Raw genomic sequence first — 10,884 nt, 5'->3', positions numbered from 1 at the left:
CAATGAATAATAATAATAACAATAATAATAATAACAATAATAATAATAATAATTATTATTATTGTTATTATTATTATTATTAATCATAATTTATTTAACATATTGCCCAATGTGAAAACTCCACCCACTCTGAGAAGTTATCTTTGACATCAGAGTGACATCAACTGCTCAGTGCTAAAGAACATGTTGTAATGAATAAAGTTACAGTTCAGTAACCTGACAAGTGAAGCCTGTATTTGAGGTGACAATGTTTGTGCTGTGCTCAGTGACATTTCTCCTCCTTGTCTTTGCAGAAACTACAAACACACTGGAGATGAAGTCGGGTCAGAACAAAACTTCACAGTATTTGTTTCTGATGAATTAGTTACAGTTCATTCAAAAAAAAAAAAAAATCTTTATTTCCTTACAGGAAGCAGTGAGCCTGCAGCACTCAGTGTTGAACTGTGTGTGAAGAGCTCGTGGAGTTTAGAGGTGCGATGGACTGAGCACCAAAATAGCGCAAGTTCAGCACAAACCTATCAGGTCCAAATTGGACAAAGTGACTTTAATATCATCATTCAGGTGAGTGAGACAGCTGTCCTTTTACTAAATACACACACAATTTATTCGCATTCCTTCTATATAAATCACAATAGTAACATTACAGTAAAAAGAGATGATCTAAAGAAAATGAATATAACAGTTGAATATGTTGAGTGTAGTTTATTGTGTGAACAGAATCTCCAACACATTGAAATCACATGGAACAGTGTCTAATGTGTAACACATTACAATGAGAACTACACTATCACACAATCACTTTATTATATATTATATAATTAAATAATATATATCATTTTATTTATTGTGTATTATATATCCACTAACCAAGAGAGGATGATGATGATGATGATGATGATGATGATAATGTTGGTGATGATGATGTTGATATTTTAACAGAGTAATGTGAGGAAGGAGCCTGGAGTTCAGTTTGTGTCGTGGATTTGGACCTCAGCAATGCCACTCCAGTGTGCTGATCACTTCATACGGATCAGACGCCTTTCCGGCTCATGGACTGACTGGAAGTCTCATTATGGTAAAAAAGTCTTGTTTATATGCAGCACTAGAGTATTATTTTCATAATAGTTCATCTCCAAGGTTATCATCTGTGTGAATGTATCTGTATGAGGATGTGATTAGATCTCAAATATTCTGCTTCATTACATCAACAAACCTCCTGAAACCAAAAACACACAGCAGAGAACCTCAGTGAACTTCAGAGAACACAGCTTCATCTCTGATGTTTTCTGACGTGTGTTTTTGGTTTAAGATTTCAGTTGGAGTTGACATTAACTGAACAGGAAGGTAGATGTGTGTGTGTGGGTGTGTGTGCATGTGTGCATGTGTGTGTGAGATATCTGAATGACATGGCAGGATTGACTTGTGTAACAGCACTTGTGTTATCTCATAGTGATCTGCAAGTCATCTGGTGTTGCATTATGTTAAGATGAACAGACAGATGATGGATAGATGAATACGATCACAAAACGTTGTTCCTTTTTCTCTGTCTAAAACTCTACTTTCTGTGTGAATATATGTGCTGTTTAAACCCTTTTTCACCCTCTTTACATGTTATTCTACACACAAATATTCCCTTGTGCCTGAAGCAGTCTGGAAGGTTCTTTGTGTGCTCTGTGTGAAGCTGAGCTCATTTTAAGTTCTTCATTCCGCTTTGTGTTTTCAGGTCAGCAGAATGTTAGTTCCAAAAGATTGAGGTTGTTCCCGACGCAGGAGGTTTTACAAGAAGGATCATCTGTCTTCTTCTGCTGCATCCCTTCTGATGGAGCTCAAGTTACTGCCCTCCAATTCTCCAACACACCATACCCCCTGATCAACATCAGCCACCGTGTCCGAGCCATCAAGGTGCTGAGACTCAACATCACTAAGATGGGTGTAAAACTCTTCTGCCAGGACGACTCAGGAAACCAGCAAGCAGTGTTAAACTATGTCACCTGTGAGTTCGGTAGGACAGAGGGGGCATATTTGAATTTGCCTACTCTTTACATGATGGTAAACAGGAATAATCCAAAATTCTAGTTTTTTTTTCCAGTATGTGATTTTATTTATTTATTTATTTATTTATTTAGTTAGTTAGTTAGTTAGTTAGTTAGTTAGTTAGTTAGTTATTTATCTATCTATCTATTTTGGTTTGACTGATCAACTTTGCCTGGATTTCTTAATTCAGCAATACTACAAACATTAAAGCTGCATTGTGGCACGTACTAAAACCCGAGCAACCAGCTAGGATATCAAAGCCAAGAACTAGCAGCACTCTATTAACTGGCTATGATGTGTTAGTAAACACTAGAAACCATCTCAGTTAGCATAGCAACCACCTAGCTACACCATAGGAACCAACCTGCAAATGCTAGCACTGTGTTTAACATTGTAATACTTTAACAAAAATGTAGCCTTTTAACCTTTACACACTTAAATGTGCATAGCAACAGCTGAGCACCCACCTGGCTTAGTATAGCAGCAGCTTAGCATTTGAATGCTATGACTTTTAAGCGTTTCTTTTTTTAACATTTCAATCTTAGAAACTTTCAGACTTTAATTTTTTACACACTGTTCCACATTTTAACATTAATTTAACAATTACACAACATGATTTGCAGCTGGTGTTCTTCTTGTGCTGAAAGTATTTTATCAGAGTGGTGATTTTAGACAGGAAGTAAAGTGAGATGTGTTGTTCTAGTTCCTCCTGAGAAGCCAAAGAACCTGAGCTGTAAGACGAGCAACCTGAAGAATATTGTGTGTTCATGGACACCAGGCAGAGTACCCAACCTAAGTAGTGTTCGGAGACGCCGATACACACTTCACATTCTGTAAGCCTGATTTTAATCCACATTACCATACATCCTGCCTCTGAGTCTAACTTGAGATCTGTGCATTCTACTTGATTAGGATCAAAAACTCTCTCTCTCTCTCTCTCTCTCTCTCTCATTATTCTGAAACTTACTGAACTTACTTCTCTACTTTTCCCCGTTTCTCTCTGCTCTGTTTCTCTCCTACAGGAACTCAGATGGACTGATGTTCCAATGTGATGAGAGATCTTCCTCCTGCCAGTTCCCTGTTCTTCCAGACCTGTTCATCTACAACATCTCTGTGGTGGTGGAGAACAGCCTGGGGGAGGAGAGAGAGAGCTACACTTTTAATATAACACATAGAGGTGTGAACAGAACACACACACAGTGATTATAATTTATTGTCACAGTTTGCAAAGTGTGCTTTAGATAAAGAAAGTGTGTGTTTGTGCATGTTTTCCATACAGTATATCCTGTCCTTGAGGACTTGGCCGTGATTCCTGGTTCACTGCATGCTGAAGTGTATTGGACATTGAATGGAAATTTTACAGGCTTGCAGTTAATTTGTCAGATAACCACGGAGCCGATAAACAAAACCACAGTGAGTGTGTGTGTTACAGGAGCTGCAGTGTGTAGGTGTGGAGTGTGTGAGGAATCTGTGTATGTGTGTTACAGGAGCTGCAGTGTGTAGGTATGGCGTGTGTGAGGAATCTCAGTGTGTCTGTACAACAACTGCAGCCAAGCTCTCAGTACTCCACCAGGGGGCGCTGTGCAGTGAAGCACAACAGCTGGAGCTCATGGAGCACAACACACACCTTCAGCACAGGTTCACACATACAGTTGAGGCCAAAATTATTAGCCCCCCAGGAATTTTGGAACATTTTCCTAAAGATCTTTCCAATGTTTGCAGCATTGATAAAACTTGATATAATCAAACATTCGCCAGTGCTATTTAGTAGCTTTTGGTACATTTTGGAATATAAAATACATTTTTAGGCTTGCTTTATAATCAAATATAGTGAAAATGGGGTGGTCAAAAATATTAGCCCCTTGTGAATATTTGCTTTCAAAACACACCCAATTAATCAATCAGCTTTCAAAACACACCTAATTAATCAATCAGCTTTCAAACCACACCTGTGCAGTCAATTGGCTTCCTAACAACACCTGGGCATTCAATCAGCATTAAAGGACTCCAAGGAACAGGGCACTTGAACACATTATTGGGAGAGACTACTTTTACTCACCATGCCAAAGACAAAGGAAATCAGTCTTGAGCTCAGAAAGAAGATAGTGGAGGCTCATGATAAGGGGGAAGGCTATACTGCCATTTCCAAGCTTTTCACAGTGTCTAGAACCGCCGTACGTTGCATCATTGCCAAGTACAAGGAGACAAATTCTGTAAGAAACAAACCTGGGCGTGGTCGTAAGCGCAAGATTTCAAGAACCCTGGAGAGGAAAATAGTCAGAGATATCAGCAAGATGCCCCAGACATCTGCCAAGATGATTGTTGCTGACCTGGCCTCTTCTGGAGTTGATGTTTCAAGGAACACAGTTGTGAGGGCTCTTCATCGTGGTGGGCTTCAGGGCCATCGTCCCAGAAGAACCCCTTTACTCAAACAGCGGCACATCACAGCTAGACTGAGGTTTGCCCGTGAACATTTGAAAGGTAAAGATGAGTTTTGGGAGTCTGTGCTTTGGTCTGATGAGACTAAACTGGAACTGTTTGGCACATGGATGTTGCTTATGTTTGGCGAAGAAAGGGTGAGGCCTTCAACCCTAAGAACACAGTTCCCACAGTTAAACATGGTGGTGGGAGCATCATGCTGTGGGGCTGTTTTGCAGCTTCAGGCACAGGGAGCCTTGTTCGGGTGCATGGCATCATGAAAAAAGAAAATTATGTTGACATTTTGAGGGATAATATGCAGAAATCTGCTCGTAGTCTAGCCTTAGGTCGTCGCTGGGTCTTCCAACAAGACAATGACCCAAAGCATACATCGAAATTGGTCCAACAGTTCCTGAAGGATACCAAAACAAAGGTCCTGGAGTGGCCCGCACAGAGCCCAGACCTCAATCCTATTGAGAATCTGTGGCGAGTGCTCAAAGTGAATGTCCATGCTCGGAAACCACGTAATTTGGACCAGCTGGAGCAATTTGCAATGGAAGAATGGGCTAAAATCCCTCAGGAAACCTGTGCCAACCTAGTAAAGAACTACTCTAAGAGGTTGTTGTCAGTTGTGGCTCAGAAAGGGTTCACTATTGACTATTAATGAACGGGGGCTAATAATTTTGGACGTTTCATTTTTGCCCTTTCTTGTTTCAACTCACTATTTCAATTAAATATCCTAATCAAACTTAGTGGAGATTTTGTCTTTGTTATTTTGGAAACAAACACACTATAAAACACTTGTTGTTAATGGTCATTTCCATGGAGAAATCAAGAGTTTTGTCTAATTTCATAAGGGGGCTAATAATTTTGGCCTCAACTGTACATGCACACACACATTGAAAGTTCTGATGAAGATGGTTATTCATGTAATTGTGATTTTGGTGTTTTTTTTAGAGCCATTGGTGAAGCTGGATGTCTGGAGGAGGATGGAGGAGAACCATCACAGTCGCAGGATCAGGGTTCTTTGGAGAATAGTACGCTCATACACTCACAGTCATTTTGTTTGTCTCACTTGTACAACACGCTGTATTACAACATTTCTGTAGTGTTAAACAGAGTCATTATTCTAATGTTTTGAATACGGAGTCTGAGTTCTGGTAGGAGGTTCAGAGTTCCTCGCTGCAGATTTTGTGAATTGTATTTGTCTAATGTGTGTACTGTAGGATTACAGCATGGGTGATGGCCCAAGACAAATTTCCCTACTGGGGACAATAAAAGTTTACCTTACCTTACCATACCTTACAATGTAGATAACAGTAATCATATAGCCTTCACTTTAGCACTACATGCTACGTAACTCTCCTAAGCTTTGTCTCAGTGTTCAGCATCTCACACAGACTTAAAGGCAGGGTCTCCTATTTTTGAGAAATGCTTCAGAAATCGAGTCGGGGCGAATAATAAACAAAAATCAAAACAAAAATAAAAAAACCGTGTAGCCAATGAGCAGAAAGGGGCGGGGCTTGTCAATATGTGCGGGGAGAGTGTACAGTGGGCATTGTGACATTAGCAGAAAGCGGTTTAACATTGACAGAGGATAAAAACAAAGAAAGAAAGCGAAGAAAGGCTTACGATAAGGCAAGAAGTATATGTCGTCCTTTGCATGATTATGATGTGTGTAATTTTTGCTTGTTTGTTTATCTGCAATCATATTGTTCTTCCCTTCAGCTATGATAAAGACACATTTCTTTCTATTATTTGCATGGGTTACGTATGTATGTGTGGGCGGAGCTATCAATACAGGGGTGGGACCCATTTGGGTTAGAGGCGTGTTTGTTTTGGTGATTTCAAATGTCGACATCGGCTTTCAAAAATCGGAGACCCCACCTTTAATAATGATTTTTCTGACTTTTCTGACTTTAGTACATGATAAAATCTACAAAAGCACAAAGTCTTGGGGGCAGAAGTGCATTCTGGTAGAATGTGTGGAATCTTCCAGAGCTCTGTTGCAAGGCATTTGAAAAATACAGATGCAGAGAGCATGTAGCTAATAGCTAATGATTTAGCTAGCTAATGCGCATTTTTACAGACTGTGTGATGGGGAAATGAGACAATTATCTGGAGGGGAGTGGCCTAAACTTTGAAGGCAGATCTTATTCATTAAAAATAATGTGTATTATCATATAGTTTTGTTTTAATTAGCATAATTTTTTTTATTTAGTAAAAATTCAGTAAATTGAGTGTGTATGATTGCATTCAACCCTCTGTGTTTCAGAAAAATGCTCTCCCTCTCTCTCTCTCTCTCTCTCTCTCTCTCTCTCTCTCTCTCTCTCTCTCTCTCAGTTCAGCAGCAGCTCACACTCGACCATTGATGTGTATGAAGTTTGTGTGCAGCAGCAGGACAAGAGCAGTGTGTGTGTGAATGTCACAGAGACACAGGCGAACTTTACAGTGGGGTTTGGAGTGTGTGATGTGTCAGTGAGAGCCTATACACACACAGGGATGTCCCTGCCATCTTCTATTAGAGTTCCTGCACTAAATACAGGTCAGCACATGCATGCACACACACACACACACACACACACACACACACACACACACACACACACAAAACACACAAAACACGTACACAGGAAATTAATGTTGCAATGGTGTGGCTTTCATATGTGTGTGTGTAACCAGCTACTGACACAAAGCAAAAGAGGATTGTGGGTAATTCAGATGGTTTCCTGTTGACCTGGCCTGGACTCTCCTCAGCTACATGTGGCTACACCCTAGAGTGGTGCCTCATGGATAATTTGGGAGCATGCAACCTGCAGTGGAGGAAAGTCTCAGCCAATCAGACATCGTTATTACTCAGTGCAAGTATGAAGAGAAAGACAGTAAAAGTATATATATATATATATATATATATATATATATATATATATATATATATATATATATATATATATATACGTATATATATATATATATATATATATATATATATATATATATATATATATATATATATATAAAATGAATGTATTTGCTATAAAATTTAAATGCTGTGTGTACATAGGTGAGTTTAAAGCAGGCTGTAGATACACATTTAATATCTACAGCTGTCACTCAAATGGATATCAGATTCATGAGAGACACATTGGATATCTGAAGGAACAGAGTGAGTAGACATATACACGTATGTGTGTGAGAGTGTGTGTGAGAGATAGACTGACCTTTTGAGTGTGTGTGCTTATAGAGCCTTTGCAGGCTCCTGATGTCTGTCTTTCTCCAAGTGTAAGTTCTCACTCCATAACACTGATGTGGAGATTCAACGAGGAAGATCCCTCTCACCCCGGATTCATCACAGGATACACACTGACCATACAAACTGAGCCGGATGACACACATGGTCAGTCTTTCTTTCATGGTCAGTCTTACACACAACCACACACCTCTAACACATGAACGCATACACACAGGTGTCACAGCAGATGGCCTCACTCTGTGTGTGTGTTACAGGTGTGTACAATGTGACAGTAGATGAATCTCACTGTAAGAGGGTGACAGTTGAAGGACTGACTGAGTCTAAGTGTTACACACTACGTCTAGCAGCTTGTACAAAATCTGGTTGTGGACCTGAAAGTGTGTATACTGTTTCAACACTGCCGAAATGTGAGCGCACACACACACACACACATACACACACACACACACACAAAGATTACAGGTGATTTACACACACTGTGTTGTTTTCAGATTTCACACTGGTTCTGAAGGTCATTACTCCTCTCCTCCTCCTGATTGGCTGTTGCTGTTGCCTGAGGTCTTACAGCAACACGTGAGTTTTCTTTTTACATCACTAACAGGAGAAACATGGTGTATTTAATAAACAGTTTCTGAATATTTATACATTAACATATTAATAACTTTAAGGAAAACAAATGTGCTTTAGCTATTTATCTTGAATTTATCCTCTTCTTGTAATGTAATTTTGTAACTTTTGTGACTTTTGTGTACTTATCTGCTTAACTCAGTTTGTTCTAAAGTTTTTTCTAATCCAATAATGTTTTAAAAAAAGCCAAAAAGAGTTTTAAGTTGATGGTATGCTGAGTATATAACCTAGTGAACCAGTGTTAATGTATTTATTGATAATGACTTCAAAGCACTTTTTTTATGTTACTCTGGATAAAGTTGTCTGCCAAATGCCATAAATGTAAGACAAATTCTTTAACACAGATCAGACTTACTGTTCAACAAAATGCACAAAAGTCATGCTTCATGGTTTCTCAGTAATACGAGCTGCATTTTTTTATAAACAAGAGAATAAAGAGGCTGTTGAGAGAAATGACTGTTTATAGCTCCTGCTATACAGTAACTCCAGTAAAAACAAGAACATAAAGAAAAATAATAAGCATCACTATTGTTCTTAAATAAAATTAATGATTGCTGACAAAATGTTGTGGTGTAAGAGAAATAATGTGTTGTGTTGGAAAATAATTAAGTACATGGAGGAAAATTCATTTCATTGTATTTTACTGTGTGTTTGGGTGGTGGTGAGGGTGTACACTTTAATCAAATTCTAAGAGCAACATACCACTTTTATAAAATATGGTAACATATTGTAAAATCTTGTGTTTTTCTGGACTCAAAAGCAAGATTGACTACTAACAACCAAAAGTTGCCAAAGTTACTATTAAGCTACTGAACAGTTTAGTTAATCTAGTAGTATAACAGCATACATGTTCAGATATTGTATTTAGCAGTTAGAAGTTCAAATATTTTTAAACATGATTTTTGTAGGATGTGCTTGCAGGTCTAATTTAAATATTCAAATTAATCACATTTAGCCTATTCTTTAGTCAGTAATATAGTATATTACTGTATACCTAATATTAACCTATTTTAATCAACAGTACATGCTGCTACACATTAATCAACTGCTATTTGTCATACATTGCTGCCTTTAAATAAATGTTCCGTGCTGATATTTTTAGTTCTCAGTTGTCCATCAGAGAAACAGCATGTTTGAAGTATGTGTGCATACTGCACACTGTGGTTCTCATATTCTTTTGTAAAATACTGTGGTACATTTTACAGTAAACTGTTGAAATAGATGACAGCTGTAAAAGTACTAGCTGGTGTAGTCAAACATTTTATAGTAGAGTACTGTAATACATTTTACAGTAATAAACTGTTGAAATTTTTTACTGGAATTTGGAATAATGAACTGGAATAATGGAATTCTTTTTAGAGTATAATGTTGATTGTATAATGTTGTTAATGGTGTTTCTCTTTGTGTGTCAGTGTAAGGGGAATCATAGTGGATGTCTTTATTTTCCCCAAACATCACAACATGAGGATGATGGAGCTTGATGATGATGTGTTTAAGGTAATTACGAAACACACTTCTCACTTCTTATAATAAAGATAATAATAATAATAATAATAATAATAATAATAATAATCACTCACCTGTGCTCAGGTGAGTGAGGAGATCAGTGCTCTGGCAGTGGAGGAGTGTGAGAGCTGCGATGTGGAGATCACGGAACAGGAAACACACTCTTGTTCATTCTTGGATCCCGACTCAGATAATGAGTTAATGACGGTGACCAACATTACATACCTCCTGCTCTCCAACACACCTGAACACGAAAAGCATTGTAGGTTAACAGCAGTGTCACCTACACATCAACACACTTGGGCCATAAACCATTACCACATAAAAAAAAAAAATCCATGAACATATCTGATCTCAATGCACACTAAACACATAATCATAAAAAAATAAACCTCTTCAAAAATAGCAAGCTCACAGCTTCACTTCTCCATTTTACACCTGCAGCAGGTTTGAGATCTGAGCCCAAGGAGCTGAGATCAAAGCTGAGAAGTTATGGCCAAGTGTGGAATAATGGAGAAGAGTGCCATGATGGAGACGTGATGGGCAGTAATCTGTCCAATGGTCGACTTTGGCAGATGAGCTGAGGAACATGTTCAAGATAACAGATCTGGGTAGTAAAGAAAAGAAACTTCGATCATTTGTTATCATTAATCATTAAACATCTTTATTTTGTTCCAAATGTTCCAATGTAAATATATTTCAGTAAAAATGTGTAACCTATAAAACACAAACTAATAAAATGTATTTTAGCCCTAAAAGTGTGTTAATTAAATGTGTTGTAGTAAAAATGTCCGTATTTAGAAGCAGGAAAGCAGCAGAATTTCATCATCTGAGATTCTGTATCCTTCTCTGTACTGCACTTTCCATATTACTGTGCAACAGCCAGCTTGTAAAAATGGCATCAAAAAATAAGAAGAGAAGTGGAAAAAAAAATAAAGCAGCTCTGATATCTGTATGAAGGAACAAACTTAACATGAAAGTTTTCCTTATAGAAATAGATGTTAATTTTATGTTTGTTATGAGAGAGCAGCCACCTGTTCTCCTGC

The 10,884-nt window shown here is 38.1% G+C and overlaps 1 protein-coding gene across 2 annotated transcripts; it reads left to right on the top strand.

Moving 5' to 3' along the window:
* Positions 1 to 228: 228 nt before the first annotated feature.
* osmr (oncostatin M receptor) lies at positions 229 to 10,516 on the top strand. 2 transcript variants are annotated; one of them, XM_060866954.1, is made up of 18 exons: positions 229 to 323; positions 410 to 561; positions 940 to 1,075; positions 1,724 to 1,993; positions 2,738 to 2,867; positions 3,057 to 3,211; positions 3,314 to 3,447; positions 3,522 to 3,672; positions 5,410 to 5,489; positions 6,796 to 6,997; positions 7,135 to 7,317; positions 7,517 to 7,618; positions 7,697 to 7,849; positions 7,960 to 8,112; positions 8,197 to 8,278; positions 9,745 to 9,829; positions 9,923 to 10,100; positions 10,283 to 10,516. In XM_060866954.1, exons 1-18 carry the CDS (start codon positions 248 to 250, stop codon positions 10,420 to 10,422), a joined length of 2,562 nt encoding a protein of 853 aa, XP_060722937.1. In that variant the 5' UTR covers positions 229 to 247; the 3' UTR covers positions 10,423 to 10,516. The 2 variants fall into 2 exon arrangements, with proteins under 2 accessions (XP_060722937.1, XP_060722936.1); XM_060866953.1 differs by having other exon boundaries at positions 7,697 to 7,867; positions 10,283 to 10,515.
* The last annotated feature ends 368 nt before the right edge of the window (positions 10,517 to 10,884 follow it).

Source organism: Tachysurus vachellii, chromosome 3 (assembly GCF_030014155.1).
Source record: "Tachysurus vachellii isolate PV-2020 chromosome 3, HZAU_Pvac_v1, whole genome shotgun sequence".
NCBI classification, from domain to species: domain Eukaryota; kingdom Metazoa; phylum Chordata; class Actinopteri; order Siluriformes; family Bagridae; genus Tachysurus; species Tachysurus vachellii.
This window is presented reverse-complemented; position numbering and strand designations above follow the sequence as displayed.

Excerpts from the sequence above, each read along its gene's own strand:
- osmr (XM_060866953.1), top strand. The coding sequence starts at position 248 with ATGTTTGTGCTGTGCTCAGTGACATTTCTCCTCCTTGTCTTTGCAGAA. Across the intron at positions 3,673-5,409 it reads AACACACACCTTCAGCACAG|AGCCATTGGTGAAGCTGGAT; the intron begins GTTCACACATAC and ends TGTTTTTTTTAG. Across the intron at positions 6,998-7,134 it reads AGTTCCTGCACTAAATACAG|CTACTGACACAAAGCAAAAG; the intron begins GTCAGCACATGC and ends GTGTGTAACCAG.